General features: G+C 42.4%; 2 protein-coding genes across 5 annotated transcripts in view; one reads left to right on the forward strand and one right to left on the reverse strand.

Annotated features, from left to right (window-relative positions):
* The window catches only part of LOC148043714 (CD209 antigen-like protein C), an 18,023-nt gene extending 7,245 nt beyond the window's left edge, over positions 1-10,778 (reverse strand). For 3 of the 4 annotated variants that reach the window (XR_015697801.1, XM_087723718.1, XM_087723717.1), the window contains exons 1-6: positions 10,607-10,778; positions 10,305-10,416; positions 9,350-9,440; positions 3,691-3,839; positions 3,010-3,120; positions 1-51 (exon numbers count right to left, since the gene is read on the reverse strand). The exon at positions 1-51 is cut by the window's left edge. Coding sequence is in view for 3 of the 4 variants with exons in the window: in XM_087723718.1 (XP_087579844.1) it covers positions 1-51; positions 3,010-3,120; positions 3,691-3,839; positions 9,350-9,363 (325 nt within the window). In the remaining variant the exon portion in view is untranslated. The remainder of the gene's footprint in view (positions 52-3,009; positions 3,121-3,690; positions 3,840-9,349; positions 9,441-10,304; positions 10,417-10,606) is intronic. The other variant, XM_087723719.1, reaches the window with a different exon arrangement.
* Positions 10,779-17,328: 6,550 nt separating this feature from the next.
* LOC148043715 (macrophage mannose receptor 1-like) overlaps positions 17,329-26,116 on the forward strand; it is a 187,615-nt gene continuing 178,827 nt past the window's right edge. The window contains exon 1 of the mRNA XM_087723730.1: positions 17,329-17,723. Coding sequence (XP_087579856.1) covers positions 17,627-17,723 — 97 coding nt within the window. The 5' untranslated portion in view covers positions 17,329-17,626. The remainder of the gene's footprint in view (positions 17,724-26,116) is intronic.

Consider the following 26,116-nt stretch of genomic DNA (forward strand, 5'->3'; position numbering starts at 1 on the left):
CATGTTTGATATATGCAGGCAATTTTACAATTTCCTCTGCTGTCTTCTTGGCTGAAAGCATTACCGGAGAGACGGAAAAGTTTTCTTTGCACATATCCCATCAAGCTGCTGGTTCAGACCATTAGCGGTAAATCCCCCCTCACCGAATAGGGCACCCAAGTCATCTTAGATAAGTGGTGAGAAAGGGTCGATTTGAGAAGCCCCCGACCCATCCCATCTCTCTCAGGAATTTGAAAGTACAGCAGTGGTCAACAGGATAGCCTCATTGCCAAGCACCTATCAATAGTTTTAAGCAGAAGCTTTATTGTTGATCACCTCCCACTACGTGGCAAGAATCTCACCAGACTGGCTGAATTCCCTTGGACACAGTTAGGTAAGGCTTTAGTGATTCACCACATGACAAAAAAGATGTTGAGGCTTTGGGAAAAGTGTAGAGAAGAGCAACTAAGATGATTAAAGGCCTGAAGACTAAAACACACGAAGAACAGTTGCAGGAATTGGCCAGTCTAGAGAAAAGAAGGACTAGGGGGGACATGACAGCAGCATTCCGGTATTTGAGGGGCTGCCACAAAGAAGAGGGGGAGGGGTGTGTCAATTCTCCAAAGCACCTGAACAAGAAGCAACGGGTGGAAACTCATCAAGGAGAGAAGCAACCTAGAACTAAGGAGAAACTTCCTGACAGTGAGAAACAATTAACCAGTGGAACATCTTGCCACCTGGAGCTGTGGGTTCTCCCTCACTAGAGGTTTTTGAGAAGAGACTGGACATCCACTTGTCTGAAATGGTAGAGGGCCTCATGCTTGAGCAGGCGGCCAGAAGATCTCCAAGGTCCCTTCCAGCTCTATTCTAATTGTTTCTGAGGGAAGTCAGGCCTGTACCACTTTCTGCAGTGCAAGCACCCCAAGCTCGTTCCCCTCTTAATACCTCTCTCTTGTCTAGTTGGAGATTCTCCCGCAGTTATGGGGGAAAAAACCCCAAATGTGTCTTTTTCCTGGTCTGGTTAACTTTTAGGCCCATGAAGAGGGGAAGGACTGGTCTGAGAGGCAAAAGAGGTTCAGAGAACAAATTTGATCTGCAAGAACACCACCCCACAGGTTTCGGCTGAGTTGACAACTGCATACAACTGCAGACTTGTTTGGCTCTCTTCTGGAATCCCCTGATTTCGTTTGGGGTGTAACAGCAATGGGTTTTTCCCAAGGCTTTCCCCCTGCCCTGGTGTCTCCAAAAGGTTTGCCTGTTTGAGGGTGTCATCATGACAAAGATGAATAATAAACCTAAGAAATCTGAAAAACAATATCAATATCCTGCAGCTCTGGGTAGGGTGGTGTGTGAATTAAACCCTAAGTCAGTGGTTAGGAGACTAAAGAATAAAATATATGAACAACGGTTGCAGGAATTGGGAATGTCCAGTTTAATGAAGAGAAGGACTATGGGGGACATGGAACTAGTGTTCCAATATTTGAGGGGCTGCCACAGAGGGAGTCAACCAGAAGTGGGTTCCTACCAGTTTGGACCAGTTCGGCCGAGTAGGTAGTAACTCGGCCAGCCACGCCCCAAAATTGGTTCTATCAGAAGTGTCGTAAGCGCTGCCATCTTGTTTTTTGCTTCTGTGCATACGCAGAAGTTTTTTTACCTACTGTGCGCGCCTGAAGCATGTCCCTGAGCGAACCGGCAGTAGAAGAAGCCAGAACCCACCCCTGGGGTCAATCTATTCTCCAAAGCATCTGAAGGCGGAAAAGAAGCCACAGGTGGAAACCTGTTCTGACCCCCTCCTCCGTCCAGTAACGAATGCCGAGACAAGCTTAACTGGAATGTACTTTAATAGCAAGACACCAAAACCTCGGTGGCTGAAAGCCAAGCATAACAAACAGATAAGGACCTTAGCAGCAACTCAGACAAACTCAGGCAGCAATAAACACAGATAAGGCTTGGCAGAAATCCAGCCTGCCAAGCTCACAGTACTGTCCTCCGACATTCAATCCTGCGTTGACTTCTACAAAGAGGGCCGTATCCACAAGTAGCTTTTATAGTCTGGAGAGGATCCTAATGACCACCAGCTGAGTACAATCACCTCCTGTAATTGCGTAATTGTTCCTGACGCCTAGTAGCTCTTCGATAGCATGCATCCAGGAACAACTCACTACTGGCCTCCAGCTCACTCTCCCTTGTCTCCTCCCCACTGGTCCAAGGCTCAGGTGCCTCCTGGTGGCCAACCAATCTCTCTGCGCCCTGCTCGGAATCGGAACCCTGTCCAGGTCCTCCACCTCCTCCAGAGCTGACTCAGAGGGCCCCTCGCTGTCGGAGTCTGGTGGCAGCTCCAACGGCATCTGCTGGGCCACAACAGAAACCAATCAAGGAAAGAACTAACTTAGCACTAAGGAGAAATTTACTGAGAGAACAGTTAATCAGTGGAACTGCTTCCCTCTAGAAGTTTTGGGTGCTGCATCACTGACGGTTTCTAAGAAGAGACTGGACAGCCGTTTGTCTGAAATGGGAAAGGGCAGTGCAAACGCTTGCCTGGGTTGCAACACGGAAGAGGAACTGCCCAGGGTGCATGCGCGCACCCAGATATGAACTTCAGGTTTTCAGCGCGTGCACGCATGCCAGCCAGCTAGTCTTCCGGGTTTCCGGCGCGCATGCGTGCATGACGATCAGCTGGCCAGCATGCATAACTACGCAGGAAAATGGAAGGCCAGCTCTTCCAGTTTCCAGCACTGCCACATGTACAAAGGCCAATGGATTGTCACATGCACACACACACCAGAAACCTGGAGGAGGAACAGGTGACCCTACACTTGCCAGGCAACATGGCTCCGTGTGCCACTTTTGGCACGTGTGTCATAGGTTCGCCATCACAGGTATAGGGAGCTTGAGTAGGAGGTTGAACTAGAAGATCTCTAAGGTCCCTTCCACGTCTGCTATTCTGTTAGTTCAGTCATGCTGCACTTGACTTGCAAACTCTGGCGGTCTGATTTTCTTTTTCTCAGCTCTGCCCCCTTCCATACTTACGAGTATCTAGTTTGAGTTGAGGGTCTTTGTGGATTTCTTCTAACTTTTTGCCCAGATGTTTCAGTGGCTTTTCAATATGGGGTTTACTCTTATCCACAAATAACTGTTTGCCTAAAGTCATTGAGAAGGAATAAATGTCAAAGGTTCCAGTTTACTTTATTTATTTAGCGTACGGCAATGTTATATTCGCCAGGAGACTATAAGGCTAATGTGGAGTAGAAGTTTGGCTGCCTGTTGACTAGCTGTTTGATACACACTTGCATATTTCCCAAGGTGCGCCACAGGAGGGCGAGCTAGCGCCACACCAGAAAGAAAAATAAACAGCTTCTCCCTCTCCCTCCACCAAAGCCATCTCAGAAACCAGCATTGCAACTGAGAAGGTTCAGAGCCAGACGAGATTGGACAACTATTTGCCTGAAATGATGCACGGTTTTCTGCCAGAGCAGGGGGTTGGACTAGAAGACCTCCAAGGTCTCCTTTCCAACTCTCTTATTCTGTTAAGAGAAATTTAAAATGATGGAAGAAAATAGATAAAAAACAATAGGTAAATGGATACAAATAGAGGCACATCATGGGACTCATCCAGGCATTGAAATATAAGAAATAAGTGCGCAACATATGTCAACATCGTATTAAGGGTTTTTCAGTTAAAAGCACACCACAGGGCAGAATTGTACTTACACAGAAAGATCATTATGGTCAAAGTGAGGAAAGAGCTTAAAAAAAGGAACCCAAGAAGGGGCCATTTGAATTTTTCCTGAAAGATTTCCTGCGCATTCCTTCCGCTTTTGGGAGTAGCTTTTGGGGTCTTTTTTTTCCCTCCTGGGCCTCTGAAACGAAAGGAGAGAAGCCTTGCTGGGTTTAGGTGACAACACATCATACGAGCCATTTAATGGGCCCCATCCCTCTCTGGGTTCCTCAGGCCCGCTGGCAGAACCAGGCCTTCAGCACCTTTCGGAAGAGTATCAGAGTGGGGGCTGTTCTCCAGGGGAATGATGTTCCAGAGGGAGGGAGCCACCACAGAGAAGGCCCTGCTTCTGGGTCCCCTCAGGGACGGGGCCCACAACATTCCCCGCCTCCCCGCTCTGGTGAGTCGGGTAGATGTGACCAGCAAGAGAAGTCCCTCAGATAACCTGGTCCCAAGCCATGAAGGTCTTTAAGGTGACAACCAGCACCTTGAATTGCACCTGGAAACAAACCGGCAACCAATGTGGCTCCCGCAGGAGAAGTGATACTTGTGCACACTGCGGTCTGCACAAAACCGTGTGGGCCGCTGCAGTTTGCACCCACTGGAGCTTCCGGATGCTCTTCAAGGGCAGCCCCATGTACAGCGTCTTGCAATAGTCAAGACGGGGAGTGACTAAGGCATGAGTGACTGTGAGTAGGGGTTGCGGGTCCAGGAAAGGACATAACTGGCACACAACTTGTAGTTGTGTGAAGGCCCTCCTGGCTGCGACTGTCACCTGTTCTTCAAGCAGGAGTTGTGAGTCCAGTAGAACCCCAGATTATGCACAGGGTCTGTTTTGGATAGTGCCACCCCATCCAAGACCAAGGTGGCAATTCTCCCTGGGCCAACGAACCCCAAATTCAGAGCCACTCTGTCTTGCCAAGGTTTAGTTTCAACCCGTTATTCCTCTTCCAGTCCCTAACAGCCTCCAGGCACTGCGAGAGGGAGGACATGGCATCACTTAACTCACCACGGACTTTTCCATTGTCCCAATGCACCTAAAAGAATGGATGGATCTTTGATCTACCCATTGCAGTGGCCAAGGTGGCGCAGTGGTTAAATGCAGCACTGCAGGCTACTGCTAGATCAGCAGGTCAGCGGTTCAAATCTCACCGGCTCAGGGTTGACTCAGCCTTCCATCCTTCCGAGGTGGGTAAAATGAGGACCCAGATTGTTGGGGGCAATATGCTGACTCTCTGTAAACCGCTTAGAGAGGCCTGAAAGGCCTATGAAGCGGTATATAAGTCCACTGCTATATTGCTATTGCTATCTTGACCGTTTGGTCTGCACCCCTAAGGGAGAGGAAGGAGGAGGAAGCTTGGAGGTAACCGAACAAGAGAGTTTGAAATGACTTCGGAGATCTTCTAGTCCAACCCCCTGTTCTAGCAGGAGACCCTTTACCATTCTGGACAAATGACTGTCCCAGTGATGATTAGAAGGCGGGGCTTAGCAGTGTGAAGACGGACTTTCAGGCTGCTCCTGAATGTCCATCTAAACCAGATCATCTGGATGGTCCTTTTTGGACCCAAGCTGTCCCGAAGAGACAGTGAAAGTTAGGGGGAGATCCAGTGGTCCCAGAGACACCCGCAAATTCTCTGGTGACCCGGGAAAAAACCCCTTTGCCAGCGATTCCGGATCAGCCAAGGCTACTGAAACTGCTGACAGCCCTAAATGCATTGGATAGAAGCATGTCATGTTGGTGAGAGTTTTTAAACCGTTTTTCTATTGGAAAGAGAACACCCTAAATTTGGAAATTCAATTTAAAATAAGGCCGACTAGTGAGAAAAGCGACGGGTATAAGTTTTGCCAATTGAAGGATTTTTTTTCCCCATTTCTCTTTTTATCTCCAGAAGCCGGGCTGGACTCCCTTGCAATGCAGATCGGCTTTCTGTGTTTTTTTTTAATCGCTGATATTCTTAATTCTGGACCTTGTGGGGGCATTGAATTTAAACTTAAAGTGCTTTGAAGATCTGTTTTTTCTTTCTCAGCTTGCTCTTTAGTAACTCTTGTTATTTTTTCTTTTCTTTAAAAAAAAAGTTTAAACGGAAGCCTTAATATCGAGTTGATATAAGTTAACAAGCTAACACAAGCTAACACTGCCATCTAGCGGACTTGAAATATTGTTACCAAAAATTTCCCCTGTAAACCATTTGACTAGACTGAAAAAAAAGTAGGCTTTATTTATGCAGCTGGAGCTTTTTACTATTTGGAATTCAACCTCAGACTAAATAACAAAGCAGCAAAGGAAGCTGAGAATGACCTTGGAAAGACTTTTATCTTAGGGGGGGAAAAAGACTGAATTTATTTGTTCTAGCTTGGTGGCAGTTTTTATATTATTTTTATATTATTCTGCTGGGGAGATACTGACTTTTTTCTTTTACTCCTTTTGATTTTTTGACTCCCTCCCTTCCCTTTTTTGTGGATTGAAGTATCTTTGTTTTTTGCTTTTTTTTACCCTATGTTTTCTTTTTGCATTTTTTTCCTTTTAAAGATATTGGGACATCAATGTTAAATTTTGAGCAAATTGGACTGAAGAGTCTCCCCCCCTCTTCTCTTTTTTTTCTCTTTTACTCCTTTCTTAAGTCACATTTTCACTCTCCCCACTTTTTTTCTTATGCCCTTTTCTCATTGCATTTATAACCTCTCACCTTCAAAAATTGTTGAGCATGAGTAGAAAAGTAGCTCCTGTTGGCTCTACAACAACAACCCCTGCCTCCTCACCGGCAGGAGGTCAGAAGTCAATACAGTCAATGCTTCAGCAAGAAAAAGAGAAGGGAGCAAACTTTGAGACAATCATGCAAGCAATACAGAAAATGCAAGTAGGACTTGATAGCAGGGATGATAAGTTAGACACCATTGTAAAGAAGTCTGAGAGTATGGAAAAAAGAATGGAGATAATAGAACAACAAAACCAAAGCATAGTACAAAAAGTGGTTAAAATGGAAGGAAAAATAGAACATATGCACAACTGGATGATGAAATATGAAGACAGGATTCAAAAAATTGAAGGTAAAATCCAAGAAGGAGAGAAGAAAACTGAGGAGTTAAATAGTAGACTGAGGGACATGGAAAGGGAGAATAGTGGAATACTAGGATGGGAGATGGATAGGTCTGAATTTTTCTTAAAATTTCAAAACAGAAGAAAAAGGAGATAACTTAGTACAGATAATATCCAAGATCCTGACAAACGTATTAGAGATAATTAAAGAGAAGATGATGGATGGCATAGACAAAGACTTCTGAGTACATACAAGATATGCAATGAGAAATGCTCTTCCAAGGGAAGTTCATGTAAGATTTACTACGAAAACAATCAAATTACAAATTCTACAGAAAATGAGAGATAGAAAATTAGAATACAAAGGCAAGGAGATTGTAGTTCTCAAACAAATTCCGAGAGAAGTGAGAGAGAGGAGAAGAGAATACCAATTTTTGACTAAAGTTCTGATTTAAAAAGGTGTTAATTACAGATGGCTCATACAGGAAGGTCTACTATGTACATGGCAAGGACAAAGACACAGGATAGATACAACTGATAAGACACAAGCTTTCTATGCAGAATATTTTAGAGAAATGGCTGAGAAAACTGGGAAAGATGATTTTGTGGCACAACTACTGCAGGCACCTACAACTGAGACTGAAAAAGTAGAAGGAGGTGCAGGTGGAACTGAGAAAAAAGAAGGTGCAGTGGGGGGTGTAAGCTACAGAGAAAAACAAGAACCCTGATCTACTAGAGCTATAAATTCTGTATATAAAGTATAAACATGGAGGAAATAAAAATGATTACAATTAAAATCAATGGACTTAATTCAGCAACTAAAAGAAAGAAAACATTTCATAAATTAGAGAAGTTAAAATTTGACATAATCTGCCTACAAGAAGTACATATCCAAAGGAGATATGAACATCTACTAACTCAACCAAAGCTTGGGAAAATGTTTTCAACACTGGCGAACTGCAAGAAAAGAGGAGTGATCTTCTATATTAAAGACAATATTCCAGCAAAATTAATTTATGCAGATGAAAAGGGAAGAATTTTGATGGTGGAAATTATGGATATCAAAAAAAAAACCCCACTTCTAATTGGAATCTATGCCCCCAATGAAAAACAAGACAAATTTTATAAAAAACTATATAAAAGAATTTTGGACTTAGATTATGTTGATATTTGTATGATGGGAGATTTTAATGGCATTGTGAACCAGAATATGGACTATAAAACACACAAAATAAAAAAGCTAAATAGAAAATTGCTTCCGAAATCTTTCGGATGATAGATGAAATAAATTTAAAAGATATATGGAAAGAAAGAATTACCAAAAAAGAACAATATACTTTCTATTCAAATAGACATTCATCATTCTCTAGAATTGATATGATATGGGCTTCAGCAGAATTGATCTGCAACGTACAAGAAATTGAGATTGGAGCAAGCACTTGGGCGGACCACAACCCAATCTCAATTAAATGGAAAGGCCAAAGGACAAGATCTAGATGGATATTAAATAATACCATATTGAAAGAAAAAGACTTTGTACAAAAAATGGAAAAATAACTAGCCCTTTTCTTTAAAGAAAATAGGAAAGAAGATACATCACTGCAGAATCTTTGGGACACAATGGTCTGATAATAGACTATACAAGGAAGAGAAACTTAAAGAAAAGACAAATTCATAAAGATTTCGATAATGATTACAAAATACTTGAAAGAGATTTACAGAGATCGCCATAAAAAAAGATGTTAAGATAAAAATAGATATAATTAAACATAAAATGGATCTACTGGAAAAGGAAGAACTGGCACAAAAAATTAGAGGTGCTAAACAGAATGACTTTGAAAATGCAAATAAACCAGGCAGATGGTTGGCATATAAGCTGAAAAAAGAGAGAGAAGCAAAGAAAATATTTCAATTAAGAGATGAAAAAGGACAAATTCAGTATGGAAATACGGAGAAAAAAAATTATACAAGATTACTATGCTAAGCTCTACGAACCAGAGAAGGTGGATGAGGGAGGAGTCAAAAAGTACTTACAAGATGCCAATCTCCCCCAGATATCAGATGAAACTAGAACAATGCTAGAAAGTAAAATAACAATGATGGAGCTAACGGAAGCACTTAACAAAATAACGGACCAGAACCAGAACCAGATGCAATATTCCACATCTGATCTTACCAAGGCCTTATAAAGCAGTATAAAGAGCAGAACGGGTCCTTTAGCATGCTCCTTTTCAGGATTCATGGTGCTTCTCTCTCAGGATGATAGTCAAATCTGGCTTTAGGCTTCTACCCTAGAATGCACAGGTCCCAATTAAGCAAACCCAGGACAGGAAGATAATTCTATTATGATTTATAGGTTGTTCTTGACTTACAACAGTTCGCTTAGTGACCATTTCAAGTTGCAAAGGCACTGAAAAAAAAATGATTTATGACCATTTTTGACACTTATGACCATTGCAGCATCGAAGAAGCCAGAAAGAGAAGCTGGGAGACATCGAGTGATAATGGAATCAGGGTCATTAAAATCCGGGTCCTTGTTGCCTGCATGAAATATGCGTGATGCCCCTTTAAAAAGGGGGAGGACACAATCGTCTGGTCATTTCAACACTGTTTACCTCTTTCCCGCCATCACTACCGAGCTTCTGAGATTGAAGGAGAATTCCTTTGACAGTCTCCAATTACTTGTTTATGTCTGTCTGTTCATGCCTTCAACACAAGACAAAGTAATTAAAATAATGCAACAATTGTTAGAGGAACTGCATCACCCTAAGACAACAATATATGTAAATCGCCAAGAGATTATGTGGATTTGGTGTCATGTAAATTAAATCAATAAAATGTTACCACGGGCCAACCAAAGCTGGGAGGACAGTGGAGGGTAAGGGAGATTAGTATGGACCATGAAGAGTCAGACACAATAAAAGCGGTAAAAGGAAACCAGGCCACCAAAGAACACAGTGGTGGATACCCTCAAAGGTGACCCTTAAAGCCAGAGCATAGAACAACGTAAAGAAGAGCCCGACATGACTGACTGACTGAATAACATCATCTCCTCATCAGGTAGCCTGTTCTAGTCCTGATATTCAGTGGTGATTGGAGAGGACAGATCCCACTCCCAGCAGCTGCTATGTGGGATACTGCAGAGTTTGGTCCTCTCTCCACTCTTATTCAATATCCTCATGAAGGCATTGGGTGAGATCATCTGTTGCTGTGCTGTGTGAAGCATTAAATCAATGATGAGCCATGGCGGTGCCGTGATTAGAATGCAGTACTGCAGGCTACTTCTGCTGACTGTCAGCTGCCTGCAATTTGGCAGTTCATATCTCACCAGGCTCAAGGTTGATTCAACCTTCCATCCTTCTGAGGTCGGTAAGATGAGGACCCAGATTGTTGGGGGCAAGAGGCCGACTCTGTAAACCGCTTAGAGAGGGCTGTAAAGCATTGTGAAGCACTATAAAAATCTAAGCACTTTTGCTAGTGCTAATTAGACATTTCTGCCCCTGGCAAATTAAGCAATGCTATGGCAGATGCAGGATTCTGTTATCTTCCTGTTTTATATATACTGTATACCTTTTTAAAAAATATCCAGATTTTGATGCAGAATTCCATGATGATCAAAACCATTAACCACTTCAAACAGCAGAATTTGCTTTTGTTAAAGGTCAAATCAGAGTCCAGGAACCTGTCAGGAAGAAAAGCAGATGTTGAAGTAGAAGAAACAATAGGCTGGTATAGTCAAAGTCCCACATGTGGACAATTCTCAGAAGCTCATCATTCAAACGTCATTCATTCATGTTCCATGGGGCTAGTTGTTACATTGCAGCCATCCCCCACTGCTGCCTTTTCCGGGAAAGTCATAGCAGCGCTTCTACCTGCTGCTAGATGTCCCACATAACAAAGGTTCCAAGAGTGATTAGCATCATAGCAGCTGGACAGGAAAATCATCAACTCAATGGAAGGCTGAGAGAGGTTCTGAGCTGAGTTGGGAATATATGAATGAGGTGGGGTGAAGTCCAACTGGTTGAGTTACAGGCATCCCTGGGGCACTCTCCTTCACATGTGGCTGCTGTGCTGACTGAATATTGGTTGACTAAGCCATTGTGATGTAATATGATACAATAAGAGAGCTCCACTTGGTCATTGCACTGGACAAGTGGCAGTCTGATTTCAATCTTCAGGTAGCAACAAGAACATCCTCTGTGTCATCTCCTTCCTTTATTCTTGAACCCGTAAGCACATCTAAAAGTTGCCTTATTGATTGGGTGTCTGGATGCATGCAGATCTCATGTAGGCTCACGAGAGAACTTGAAGATGGGTGGAAAGATCGCAGACCAATTGTGAAAACGATTCAGATGTGGTTTACTTATGCTCACACCATTTGAAAACCCTTCCGCTGATTTCTGCAAAGGTTTCAGGGCTCAGTTTCCTTGTAGAGATCTAAGGATCCTAAACCTTTTCTCTTATTTCGATCAAGGAGAAGGAAGACAGAGGTCCTAGCAGCCATTCTCTTTTTCACATGCTAGATAACGGGAAGGAAAGTTACGGTTTTGCAGGAAAGGCTCTACGGTCAGTAATCAGCCAGAGTAAAGTAGTCCAAGGATCACTACAAGGCCAGTTAAGATACTTTGCAGACTGAGGACCCAGCTGCATATGGGTTGGGTGGTCCATGCAGAGCTCTAGATTCTTCAATTCTGGGTTTTTAATGACATAAAAGATAAAACTCCAGGGGAAGAAGTATATTGTATTTTTGAACATATATGGTTTATTTTTTTTAATTAACCTGTGTCATGTTCGAAAAACTCCAATACAGGATGAATGTTCATTTGGACTAAGAAGATAAAATGGCTTCCACACCATCTCCCACACCACCACGTAGGTTGCTTATGCTCTTCTGATTTCCTACCACTTTCTAGAAAGCGTTGCAGATGCTGCCTCCTTTTCCATAACGTCTCCATTGAGGTTAAGCCCAGAGAATGTGTTCTCCCAAACTATTCAATTCCATAGAAAGATTGTTTCAGGGGCCTAAGTGCAAGGACAAAGGGAGGGGTCCTGTGCCTGGAATGCATGAGACCACCTTGCAGGAAAGAGGAGGGGTCAGGGGAAAAGGAAGGGTCAGCCTCAAAAATGATTAAATGGCCCATTTGTCTTCTTTCAGCACGAAAGAATGTTTTCCAGCGATTCGGTGACTACCTGGATTCGAATCAAGGCAAAAAAGGAACAAAAATATTGGTAGCCATCTTCTTCGTTCTTGATATGGTGATGTTCTATTTGTGTAAGTTGTCTTCTTTCAAGAGATTGAGAAAGGCTGTCTGAAGGTCTTGTTGAATGTGCTTTAACGGGAGCACTGATTTTCTCCCCATGCCCCAAAGGCTCTGTATTCTAGTCCTTTGAGTATAAACTGAGAGCAAACCCCACCTCTTACTAGTGCTGATGATGTTACCTAGTTAGGTTACGAAATGTCTTCAAGGAACCAACCAAGTTCAGAGAGCACTAAGGACCTCTCATTTCAACCCTGAGCTGCAAATGTTCTCCTTTATTGCTACCATTCGATTTCAACGAATTAGGCTAGGAGACCATTAAGTTTCTCTCATTCTCACTCAGGAAAACTTTATTGGCTCTGCTTTGCCTGCTTAGGGAAAAATAGTTTTGGTGATATTTTAGTAACTTCTTTTCAACTTCTTTGTAAATCAACATCCCAAATCCTCTGACACTTGTACCAACTAGAATGACACAATTTCCCTTTTGAAAAGCATCCTAAATGAGGTGGCTAATAATATCACAACATAACAACATAAGGCAGTAATGATGAGCACAAAGAAGCATCTCATCCAATGCAGATTTGTCTATTCTGTGGGCGTGGCCTATTTTGTGAGTGTGGTGTGGCGATCATGTGACTGGGTGGGAGTGGCCAACTTGTAAAATGTGGTGAAACTCACTTAACAACGCTCTTGCTTAGCAACCAAAATGTTGGCTCAGAAACTCTTGCATTTGAAGTGTGCAAGTCTTAAAGCTGTCAAGGCACAAGACCCTTGCACCCTTAACCCTTTACAAAAAAACCCCAGGGGTGTTCAAACTTTACAGCCCTAAAACTTGTGGACTTCAACTCTCAGAATTCCTCCTCCAGTCATGTTGCCTCAGGAACTCTGGCATTTGAAGTGTGCAAGTCTTAAAGCTGTCAAGTTACAAGATCCTTGCACCTCTAACCCTTTACAACCTCCCCCCCCACAAAAAAACCCCTAAAATTTTATTTTTTAAAGCATTTTGCACCCGGGAAAAGTCACAACAAGGCACACCAGCCACACACCACCTCCACTGATTTTGAAGTCTTTCTTTTGCACTGTGAAAACCCCTCACTGCTCTTCACCTACAGTTGTCCCTTCAACCTCCCACCCGTGGAGGATGCATGGTGGTTTTCCTGGAAGGGCAGCTGAGGGGCACTTTCCCCCACCCCAGAATAGTGCGTAGGCTGAGGAAAGTGAGAAGGGAGCTGCTCTTTTATCTGTGCGGCAGAAGGGGGTGAGGCAGCTTCAGCTGCCATCCGGGGATGTTGCTTCTCGGCCTGAAACAAAGCGGTGGCGAGGAAGGAGTCCCTGGTGGCTTCAACCACAGCAGAAGTGTCGGCGGTAGCTGAAACACAATCCCGGGCAGTCAGTTCCAGCTCTTCCTTCCCCGAGCATGTCCTGTTGCTGCTGCTGCTTTTGGTGAATCCGGCTCAGCAGCGATGGCAAGAAGTAGCTGCCAAAAATGCTCTCAGCGATGGCAAGAGCCCTGCTGCCCAGCCGGATTCACCAAAAGCGGCACCAGAAGCAACGGGACATGCTCAGGGGAGGGAGAGCCGGAATTGACTGTCCGGTACTATGCTTCAGCTGCTGCTGCCAAATCTACTGCTGCTGCACCCACCAGAGACTCCTTCCTCGCCACCACTTTGTTTTGAGCCAAGAAAGCGACACCTCTGATGGGCTGTCCCCGGATGACACCTGAGGCCGCCTCGCCATGGCTGTCGAAGGAAGGAGGCAGGGATCTGGCCGACGCTTGCCCCTTCGCCGCTTTCCCGGCCAGCCGCCCAGCTAAGCATGGCAGGCAAGACTGAAGCTGGCGGCCACAGTGGCAGCAGTGACGAGCAGTAAGGGAAGTGAGCACCAGCCAGCATCCCTGCCTCCTTTCTCTGTGAGCGCGGCCAGAGAGAAATCAGGGGAAGAGAGGGAGGAGAAAACCAAGCTTCTGCTAGGGACAGCCTTCTCCTTCCTCTCCCTCCCTGATTTCTCTCTGGCCACGCTCGTGGAGGAAGGAGGGAGGGATGCTGGCCTCCCTTCACTTACCACGCGCCACTGCCACCCCTGCAGCCCACTGGCTGCAGCCCCACCTGCCCTGCTTAGCTGGGTGGATGGCTGGGAAAGCGGCGAGGGAGAAATCAGGGGGAGAAAGGGAGGAGAAGGCCGTCCCTAGCAGAAGCTGGGCTTTCTCCTTCCTTTCTCCCGATTTCTCTCCAGCCATGCTCACGGAGGAAGGAGACAGGGATGTTGGCCAGGGCTCGCTTCATTTACTGCTCGCCACCGCCACCCCTACAGCCCGCCGGCTGAAGCCCCACCAACTGGACAGACAAAGGAAGTGGGTGGGCAGAGCAAGCATGGTGTGGATGGGTGGGGCAAGAGGGTGACCGAGCGGTGACTGGGTGGGGGGAGTGTGTGGGGACAGGCCAGGGGATCATCACTGTACCGGTACGGGGGTGTGGCCAGGCCCCATCACCAACGGTATGCAAACGTACGGCTGATTTCTGCTACCGGTACGCCCGTACTGATGCATACCGGGAGTAACCCACCTCTGGACCAGAAGAGATAAAATCAGAAATGAGCCCATAAGAGAATTGGCACAGAACCAATCTTAAGCTACATTTAAAAAACAGCCAAAACAGTGGTTTGCTCACTTGGAGAGGATGTCGTGGGATTCCACACCTTACATGACATATACAAAAAGAGGAGAAGGTCAAAGAACATGAGGCAGACCCAGAAAATGGAGAGACACCATCAAAGACACATGACCACAGTGTTAAAATTAATTAATTAAATTTAATTTATTGAATTTATAGGCCGCCCAATCCCAGAGGACTCCGGGCGGCTTACACAGAATAAGAAAAGAAAAACAAACAAAATAAAATAAAAATAAAGATTAAAATTCTCCAACATGCATACATTCAAATTGGGGCTGGACCCTACATAATAAGGTCAACAGCCCCAGGCCTGCCGGAACAACCAGGTTTTAACAGCTTTTCTGAAGGCCATGAGGGTGGGCGAGGTCCGGACCTCTGGGGTAGCTAATTCCACAGGGTTGGAGCAGCCACAGAGAAGGCCCTCCTCCGAGGCCCCTCCAGCCGACACTGTCCTGCTGACGGCGTCCTAAGGAGGCCCACCCTGTGGGATCTTATCGGCTGTTGGGAGATATGCGGCAGTAGGCGGTCTCACAAATACGCTGGTCCTGAGCCATGTAGGGCTTTAAAGGTAATGACCAACACCTTGAATTGCATCCGGAGACCAATTGGCAGCCAGTGCAGCTCACGGAGGATAGGTGTAATATGGGTGTATCTCGGTACACCCAATATCGCTTGCGCGGCTGCATTCTGGACTAGCTGTAGTCTCCAAATGCTTTTCAGGGGTAGCCCCATGTAGAGCGCATTGCACCCCGATCCAAGTAGGGCCACAATTGATGCACCAGGCGAACCTGGGCAAAGGCCCCCCTGATCACAGCCGACAAGTGGTGTTCCAGTGTCAGCTGTGGATCCAGGAGGACTCCCAAATTGCGGGCTCTCTCTGAGGGGTGTAAGTTTTCACCCCCCAGGATCAAGGATGGACTGTCTGAACTGTCCTTCGAGGGCAGCATCCACAGCCACTCGGTCTTGTCGGGATTGAGTACGAGTTTGTTTACCCCCATCCAGATCCTGACAGCTTCCAGGCATCGGCACATCACTTCCGCCGCTACACTGAGCTGGCACGGGGCAGATAGATACAGTTGTGTATCATCTGCGTATTGATGGTACTTTATCCCGTGCCATCATATGATCTCACCCAGCAGTTTCATGTAGATGTTGAATAGGAGGGGGGACAGGACCGAACCCACAATTGAGGTGCCTAGGGGTCGACCTCTGTCCCCCGACCAACACTGACTGCGACCTACCGGAGAGGTAGGAGAACCACCGTAAAACGATGCCTCTCACTCCCACCTCCTCCAGATGTTGCAGAAGGATAACATGGTCGATGGTATCGAAAGCCGCTGAGAGGTCAAGAAGCACCAGGATAGAGGAGTGCCCTCTATCCCTAGCCCGCCAGAGATCATCAGTCAGAGCGACCAAATTATGGTTGAGGCCACCAGAAGAGCAAGAAGCTTCCTCAGTTCTGAAGAAGAGAACGAGAAAAGGAGGAGAAGCGGAACATCTTCAAAGAAAACAGCAAGAAAGTCCAGTTTCTTGGACCTTCCAGGTGGAAAAAGCACCTTTGGCCCTGGGTTTCATTGTACTACTTTTATTCTTATGTTCCATCATTTGACTTTTCAAGAGTTGCATCCACCTGAATGTTGGATCCAAATGGATTAGATAAAATTCAGGTTGTTCTCGACTTACAAGGGTTCATTTAGTGACTGTCTGAACTTACAACACCACGTTTTCACACTTATGACCATTGCAACCTCATCATGGTCACCTGATCAAAATGCTTGGCAATTGGCTCATATTTATGATGGTTGCAGTGTCCAGGGGTCATGTGATTACCTTTTCTAACCTTCTGATGAAGTCGATGGAGAAGCCAGATCCACTTAACAACCGTGTTACCAATTTAACAACTACAGTGATTCACTTAATAACTGTGCCAAGAAAGGCCGTAAAACTGACTTAATAAATGGTTCACAGCTATAGAAACAACAGAATTGGAAGAGAGGGACCTTGGAGCCTTCTAGTCCACCCCCCCCCCTCAGTCAGGAAACCCTATAGAAATGGTTGTCCAAACTCTCCCAGTGTTGGAGCATTCAAAACTTTTGGAGGAAGACTTTCCGCTGATTAATTGTTTTAACAGCAATTCAAAGACTACCTGTCATAATTAATCAAACCAACATTGGGCAATGAGGGGCCAAGTTCACAGAATTATTCTCTTCAAGAGGTTTTTTCTTTTCTTTACACCTCTGGAAAACCGGAGGGAAGGTGCTGCACATGTCGAGAGCCAACCTCTTCTGCAGGGCAGACCGTGAGGCGTTGACCACCAGGTTGTCACAGATAATAATAATAAAAATAATAGTATATTCAGTTATAACCATTGGGATGGGAGCTTAACCCCCAACTTCTTCTCCTTTCCCTTTTATAGACAACATTGAAATAAAAAAGCGTGAGCAACATAAAAAAGCAGTGACTTCAATTCTACAATTTGCTGAGACTTACGATCCAAGTTTACATGGCAAGAGTGGTAAGCAAGGAGCCAGCAGTTCAGAAACAGCTGCTTGATTGCAATACAACGGGGCAGCTTTTAAGATCGGGCTCGAGAAGGTGCAACTAGATTATGTCCAGTTGAGAGACTGGAGTAACATCCTGTTGCACATGGCCCTGAGGCAAGATTCACGGAAACATGGTCCCTCCGTTGTATGAGCTGCTAACGTAATAAATTCAATGTTTTCTGAGGTCGGCTCCCACCCCGATCTGCCCGTTGAAGAGATCATCCTCAAAGGTCTAAATGTGGAGCAATAATTATGGATGAGGATTTTGCAGATCTCATGTTCGTTAACTGTCCTTCATTCAAAATCTTCCATGATTCCATCTTCTTCTCTCATGGTCTCTTTAATCAAATTTATAAGAATTGGGACATGATTTGATACTTACTATAGATTTTTACTGCACATCTCTTGACTTAAATTGCTGTATGTTTTTAGACTTGGAAATTCTTGCTGCGGTTCATCTGCTTACACTGCGTCTGTTGAACTGGACCTTAAAGAACGAAGAGCTACAAAGGGAACTGGGTAAGTTAATCAAGTCTGCAAACCTTCAGAATAAACAAATTCCCTTTCTGGAATCTCAAAGTGGTCTATAATCTTTAATTTCAAATATCTAACCAAAGTTTATGATACCTGATGCTTCCAAATAACTAGTAAGTTTTTTTTCAAGCAAAGGTTTTTATTTTTTGTTTCAAATTTTAAATTCTTTTGTAAACAAAGTGTTGCCTGGGTTTTCCCCTTTTACATTCTCTCATATACCGGTACATAATTCATTTTACATCATATTACAATTCCGATTTTAGTCATATTATTTTCTTCCCATATTTTCCATCTTAAACTTCATTTTTTCTTAACACTTTAACAATATCATTATTTGCCTCTTCAGAAGTAAACCAAATTTATCATTTCATTTTCCATCTTTTATACTATTTTCTGTAGGTAGCATATATTCTCAAATTCAATTCTCTTATAATAAGCATTTTACCTAATTAGTTATCAACAATTAATAATTTTAATATTATTTTCTCACATCTTTATTAGCTACATATCATTAACAGTATTAACATATTCCATTTTATTCTACTAATATATCCCTTCTTTCCCTTCCTCCTTTTCTAACCATTTTCTCTTAGTTCATTTCTTACTCTTTTTAATTTTCCACTTTTCATCAATTTTCTGGTTGTCCTTTTATCCCATGTTCTTATATTCCTTTCCCCCCTTTTTTCTTTCTATATGTAATGTCTTTTCTTCTGCATCTTTTCTATCACTTCTCGATAGATTATTTGAATAACCCTCCCCAAGACTTCTCTTTTTTGCTTCCCACTATTTCTGTTTTTGAATTGTTCCTTTCCCCCCCACTCTTTTCTTTCTGTGCTTCTGTAAATCTCGATAGAATTATCTAACTGGTTTTTATTTTCAACTTTTTTTTTACAATATTAACTTTTTGCTTCCCAATTGTGTTCCTCTTTGCCAGTTACTCTTCTATTTCCTGTTCTATGTGTTTCAACAGTTTTTCTGGTTCTTTATTACTTTTTAGCATTGCACATGCACCTTTTAACATTTCAAGTAGTTCTTCATACATCCCACACTCCATGTTCAAATTTAACAAACTTTTAATGTGAGAGGGATCTTGGAATCCTAGGAGACAACCATTTAAATATGAGCCATCCAGGTGCAGCAGCTGCCAAAAAAGCCAACACAGTTCTAGGCTGCATAAACAGAGGGATAGAATCAAGATGACGTGAAGGGTTAATACCATTTTATAATGCCTTGGTAAGGCCACACTTGGAGTACGGCATCCAGTTTTGGTCGCCACGATGTAGAAAAGATGTGGAGACTCTAGAAAGAGTGCAGAGAAGAGCAACAAGGAGGATTAGGGGACTGGAGGCTAAAACGTATGAAGAACGGTTGCAGGAACTGGGTGTGTCTAGTTGAAAACCATTAATCAGTGGAACAACTTGCCTCCAGAAGTTGTGAATGCTCCAACACTGAAAGTCTTTAAGAAGATGTTGGATACCCATTTGTCTGAAGAGGTGTAGGGTTTCCTGCCTAGGCAGGGGTTTGGACTAGAAAACCTCCAAGGTCCCTTCTGACTATTCTATTCTATTCTATTCTATTCTATTCTATTCTATTCTATTCTATTCCCTTTATATTTTACCACAATTAATTAAGACCCTCTTCTTGTTCCCATTTTTTCCAGTTTTAATATCCAGTCCCAAAGTAGACCAGTCCACTTCAAAAAAAAATATTTTACTTTCTTCCTCAGCCGTAAAAAAAACAAAGTCAAACAATAGGGAAGGACCATAACCCTTAAAAATTCTTAGTATATTCCACTTATCTTTCCTGTGGTCAAGATCAGGTTTTGCCACTGGGCTTTGTTTCAGAGTGTTGCTGTACTTTCTCTCCTCAGTAGGTGGCTTTTGCGATCCCACAATACGACCAAATCAATAACTTGTCAAAGTTTCCAGAAACCAAAAACTCTAAATGCACACAGAAAATTTGTTCTTTTTTCTCCGAGTCTTTCCCTTTTGTTCTTTTAGACTTCTCCAATTCCAATTATATTAACCAAAATCTTCTTGGGCAGACACTGTTTCCTCCGTATATATTCCACCCCCCACCCTCCGTATTCCAAGTATCAATTAGCTGCTACTTTTAAGCAGCTAATTTAAGCTCTGGAAAAAAAATAATTAAGCTTCAAATTTAGATTCCTTTACCATTGAGTCGGCCGATCCCAACACTCCGTCTAAACACTGCTCCTGCTCCAAACTTAGTCCGGTTGCCCCGGCTTCAGAGTGGTCATTGAAAGAAGGCCTCCATCCTCACAGTTGATCTGGAGAGCTTGTTTCCGACCTGCCACAGAGCTTGCCTTGCTCATAGCGATCGTTCAAAATGCCTCTCCTGCTTCACCATCCCTTCAGGACAGTTCTGGTCCGAAGACCTCCTGACAACGGTTTGCCAGTTGGGTTTTTCGTGAAGCCCCTTCGGGCTTGCTTTCCCCAGCTGCCCGGTTTCCTCCCAAATAACTAATAACTTTTCAACAAAATGTTCACATTTAGGGGGGTTATTTTTATAGAAAGAAATCTGTACAAAAGGAACTGTGGGTATAGAGACAAAACTTACCAAATAAGTAGTACGTTTTCTCTCTATAACTGCAGTTCCTTTTGCACAGATTTTTTCCCATAAAAATGACCCCCTAAATATGTCACCGAGGATTGCATTACTCTTACTGGTAGAAAAATGGGATATAAATGAAACAAAAAAGGAATTGAATGTAAATTTGATAATGGTAGCTAGATTAGGGATGACTCAATATTGGGGACAAAATTGGGATATTCAAAAAAATGAGTGGTATAATGAAATTTGGAGTATGGCAACAAATGATAAATTAACAATGGAAATTAGATTTTGAAAAGGGATGATTAAAGCAAACAATTATAATAAAATATGTTGGGGATTTTATAAAAAGTGTTAGTGGAACTCATAGGGAATAAACCTACTCAAGAATATATGTTGTTTTTACAAGATGTTCTATAGATGGCATTTAGATCCTAAAAAGTTGGCTTCTATGTATCCGAATGTACAGCCTAAATGTTGGAGGTGTGGTTCTCTCGATGCTACATATTATCATATATGGTGGACCTGCCAAAAGGTTAAGGCATTTTGGATAAAAATATGGTGGGTCATGCAAAATGTTTTTAAAAGAAGGATAAAGTTTAGTCCTCAGTTATTTTTACTAGGTATATGTACTGACTTTACAGTGGTAGAGACCAATTTGACTTTGCACCTGATAACTGCAGCAAGACTGTTGGTGGCGCAATATTGGAAGAAGGAAGACTTGCCTACAATCCAAGAATGGACATTGAAAGTAACAAACTTAGCTGAAATGGCTAAAATATCGGCATATCTCAAAGATCATTCAAATGAGAGATATAAACGAGACTGGAAAAAATGGATTGACTATATACAAAATAAATACGGGACTAAGAAATTCCAGTTAGCCTATGCTTAAGATCAGAAATGATTTAAACTGTTAAAAGTTAGTTCAGTAAGAAGAAGCTAAGGTCAATCTAGAATGTCATTAATTTCTTTATTTCTTTTTTCTCAATAGATTTTAGACTGTGTTAGTTAAAAATCCATACCGGGTACGGGTTCTGGGAAGTCGGGGGGGGGGGAGGAGGAGGGGGGGTGGGGGGGGTGGAGGGAGGGAGGGGTACACACAACAACAACAAAATTGTACTTCAATGTTTTAATGATTGACAAATGACATATTTGTGTTTTTTTAAAGAAAAATAAAAAAGTTCTGTTTAAAAAAAAGAATATATGTTGTTTTGGAGGGGATAAGGGCACAATTGGAATATATTGTATATCTTTCAGTTGTTTTGAAGAAGAAAAAATGGTCTCTGGGGAAGGTGCACTGTAACATTTGTATTTATTTCCTTTTTTGTATTAAGATATATATGTTATTTAAAAAGTGGAACAAAGAAAGGCAGCATTGGCAAATATTTAATAATCCTGAAACATTGTTCAGGGTAAGATTATTATTATTAGTTATTATTAGTTATCATTATTATTATTCGCAACAACAGAATTGTATCACAGCGGCCAGTTGTTTTGCCGGATTTGGCATTGACTACTAGTCAGGCCCCACCCAGGGGCCTAGGACGTCATAATGTATTTTCGTAATATGCGTGCAGATCCAAGCAGTGCAGCTTTTTGCATTTGATGGTGATTTTGTCAATTTTTAACTGTTTTAAATGTAATTCCAGTACTTTTGGAATAGCACCCAGTGTGCCGATTACCACTGGAATTACCACTGCTGGTTTGTGCCATAATCGTTGAATTTCGATTTTGAAGTCCTGGTATTTTGCGATTTTTTCATGTTCCTTCTCGGCGACCTTGCTATCACCTGGTATTGCGATGTCTATGATTGTGACCTTATTTTTCTCAACCAGTGTGATGTCTGGTGTATTATGCGCCAGTATTTTGTCCGTTTGTATATGGAAATCCCACAAGATCTTGCCGATCTGATTTTCGGTGACTTTTTCAGGCTGATGTTCCCACCAGTTTGTTGCTGTTTTAATATTATAATTTTTGCACAAATTCCAATGGATCATTTGTGCTACTGAATTGTGCCACAATTTATAATCAGTCTGCGCGATTTTTTTACAGCAGCTGAGTATGCGATCAACAGTTTCATTAGCTTCTTTGCAAAGTCTGCATTTGACATCATCAGAGGATTTTTCGATTTTGGCCTTAATGGCATTTGTGCGGATAGCTTGTTCTTGCGCAGCCAGGATTAGTGACTCTGTTTCTTTCTTTAATGTACCTGTTGTTAACCATAACCAAGTTTGTTCACTGTCCACTTTATCTTTTAATTTTTCCGGAAATTGGCCATGCAATGCTTTGTTCTGCCAACTCTCCATTCTTGATTTTATCACATCTTTTCTGTATTCTTTTTTCGTCTGTTGGGCCTTCAGTAGATTTTTGTTCTTTACTTCGATTAATAGATATTCTTGACTTTCTTTTAAATAATCAGCCAGTGCATGTTTTTCTTCTTCAACTGTTTGCTTCACTTGTAATAATCCTCTGCCACCTGATTTTCGGGGCAGGTATAATCTATCAGTATCACCACCTGGATGTAAACTGTAGTGCATTGTCATTTAGTTTCCTGGTTTTTCGGTCCAAAATGTCCAAATCAGCTTGTGTCCAGTGAACTATACCAGCTGTGTATCTTATAACTGGTATTGCCCAGGTATCTATGGCCTTGATTGTATTTCCACCATTCAATTTAGATTTCAAAATTTTCCTAACTCTGTTGGTGTACTCTCACCTGACAGTAGTTTTTACTTCTCCATGCTTGATGTTATCCAACTGCAGAATGCCTAAGTATTTGTAGCCTAATTTCATTTTTTTAAAGATTATTGATAAGTGGGATCATTGCGATGATGAAGAGAAGAGGTGAAAGTGAATCACACTGGAAAATTCCTCGCTTGATATTAACCATTCCATAAATCTCATTCCCTACTGCCAACTCAGTTCTCCATTGTTTCATCTCCTTTTCAGTAAAGGATGTAATATTTTTGCTAATGCCAGTTGTTTCTAAGCATTTTATGATCCAACTATGTGGCAGTGAGTCAAATGCCTTTTTGTAATCAATCCAGACCATATTCAAGTTTGTTTTTCTGTTCTTACAATTTTCTAATATCATTTTATCAATTAGGAGCTGATCTTTTGTGCCCCTGCTCCTTCTTTTGTTGCCTTTTTGCTCTACTGGCAAGATGTTGTTTGTTTCCAAATAATCCATCATGTTATCTGCAATAATGCCTGTGAGTAATTTGAAGGTTGTGGTTGTTGTTGTTGTTGTTGTTGTTGTTGTTGTTGTTACGTTAATCTTTGGTGAGATTCACAGCCTTTGGGGCTGGTTGGTATTTCAACAGCTCGAATCCTAACCAAGGACACTAGGAACCGTTAAGGTAATGTTGGGGGATATAAGCTGTTCCAAGTAGGGTGGTTTTTTGTAGAATCAGAATGTCTGATAAGTTTAAAATTTCCAAATAGTGAGGTAGCCCTTTAGGTATTGCTCCAAGGGCTCCAATTACAATGGGGACAACACACGATTTCTTTTTCCACAGTCGTTCAACTTCAATTTGCAAGTCCCGGTACTTTGTGATTTTTTCTTGCTGTTTATCTTCAATTCGTGGATCTCCAAGTATTGCAATGTCAATGAACCATACTTTTTTCTTTTCAATTATTGTTATGTCAGGTGTGTTGTGGGTCAAGTGCCTGTCAGTCTGGATTCTGAAGTCCCACAAGATCTTTACTTTCTCATTCTCTAAAACCTTCTGAACCTGATGTTCCCAGTGTTTTTTTGCTGTACTCAAATCCAAACTTTTGGCACAATTTCCAGTGAATGATCTTAGCAACGCAGTCATGGCATTGTAGGTAGTCAGTTTGTGAAATTTTGCTGCACCCACTGATCAAGTGGTCGACTGTCTCGTCTTTCTCATTACAGAGGCGACATTTGCTGTTGCTGGTAACATGTTGAATTTTTGCCTTCATGTAGTTTGTGGCTAAGGCTTGTTCTTGAGCTGCCAAAATAAACCCTTCTGTTTCTTTTTTCAGTGCTCCTGATCTTAACCAGTTCCAAGTTAGCTTTTGGTCAGCTTTGCCTTCAATACTTTTCAAGTATTGGTTATGCATAGCTTTGTTTTTCCAATTTTCAGCTCACTTCTCAATTACTTATTTCTTATATTCAGCTTTTGACTTAGTTATCTTTAAAAGGCTTCCTTTATTTACTTCCTTAATCATTGGTTCTACACTTTTCTGGATGTAGATTAGATTAGATTAGAAGGTTTATTTATATGCCGCCCTTTTACCTGGGGGGACTCAGGGCGGCTCACAATCCAAAGGAAAGGGGGGAAAACAGACTTTTTACATATAAGACAATACATAATTAAAATTAAATGTAATAATTCAAGCTGTGTTTTTCTTCTTCCGCAGTCTGTTTTACTTGTGGGAGTCCTAGACTACCCTCTGCTCTTGGTTGATATAATAGGTTCAACATCACTTTTAGGGTGCAAAGCATGATTCATTGTCATAAGCTTCCTTGTTTTTCTGTCCAAACTGTCCAACACCATCTGGGTCCAGTCAATTACTCCTGCAGAGTATCGAATCACAGGTATAGCCCAGGTATTTATGGCTTTTATGATGCTTCCTGCATTCAATTTGGAGTTTAACATCTTGCGAATTCGTCGAATGTACTTGGCTGAAGTTAATTCCTTGATTTTATTATGCATTAAGTCAGAGGCTTCTAAAATCCCCAAGTACTTGTAGCCTTCTTCTGGTTTTACTGCCTTTATCATTTCTTCATTCTCAAGTTCTATTCCATCATCTTCTATGACCTTGCCTGCTTTGGTTGCCATTGTTGCACATTTGTCAATTCCAAACTGCATACCAATGTCTTGGCTAAATTCTTTTGTGCTTTCAATTAATAAATTCAGTTCAGCTTTATTATTATTATTGGTTTGTTGCACAGTGAGCCAGATATTCAGATTAGATTTGGCATTTTTATCTTCCTGTTGAGTCCTTCTGAAGGACTTGGGATAGACAGATGTGCTTATTCGATGGTGTGAAAGAAAGAAGAAAGAAATCAGCACAGGATGTTGTGAGTCAAGCTGCCTTTTGTAATTGACTGATGGCCATGTTGTCAATGCCGATGGTGTTCAGAAGTTGCTGCAGTTTTTGTTTTATTCTTATCTATATAAATAAAAATGTAATGGTTGTTTGTTCAAAATCGCTAATCTCCGAAAGTTCTTCACTGATTTCTTTGAAATTTTGACACAACGTTGCATTTGAATATGCGAATGTTTTTATATATGTATTTTATATAGATGTCACACCTGTGACAGGTAAAAACATTTTTTGTAAAAACGTGCTTTTTTGAAAACCAGCGCCATCTGGTGGACGTAAGAGCAACACACACTATTCTGACCCCCTCCTCCGTCCAGTAACAAATGCCGAGACAAGCTTAGCTGGAATGTACTTTAATTAGCAAAACATCAAAACCTCGGTGGCTGAAAGCCAAGCATAACAAACAGATAAGAACCTTGGCAGCAACTCAGACAAACTCAGGCAGCAATAAACAAGATAAGGCTTGGCAGAAATCCAGCCTGCCAAGCTCACAGTACTGTCCTCCGACATTCACTCCTGCATTGACTTCTACAAAGAGGGCCGTGTGCACAAGTAGCTTTTATAGTCTGGAGAGGATCCTAATGACCACCAGCTGAGTACAATCACCTCCTGTAATTGTGTAATTGTTCTTGAGGCCTAGTAGCTCTTCGATGGCGTGCATCCAGGAACAACTCACTGCTGGCTTCTGGATCACTCTTCCTTGTCTCCTCCCCACTGGTCCAAGGCTC

This window comes from Thamnophis sirtalis, unplaced genomic scaffold (genome assembly GCF_051295495.1).
Source record: "Thamnophis sirtalis isolate CommonGarterSnake01/CBP01778 unplaced genomic scaffold, rThaSir2_p1.2 scaffold_10, whole genome shotgun sequence".
Lineage (NCBI taxonomy): Eukaryota > Metazoa > Chordata > Lepidosauria > Squamata > Natricidae > Thamnophis > Thamnophis sirtalis.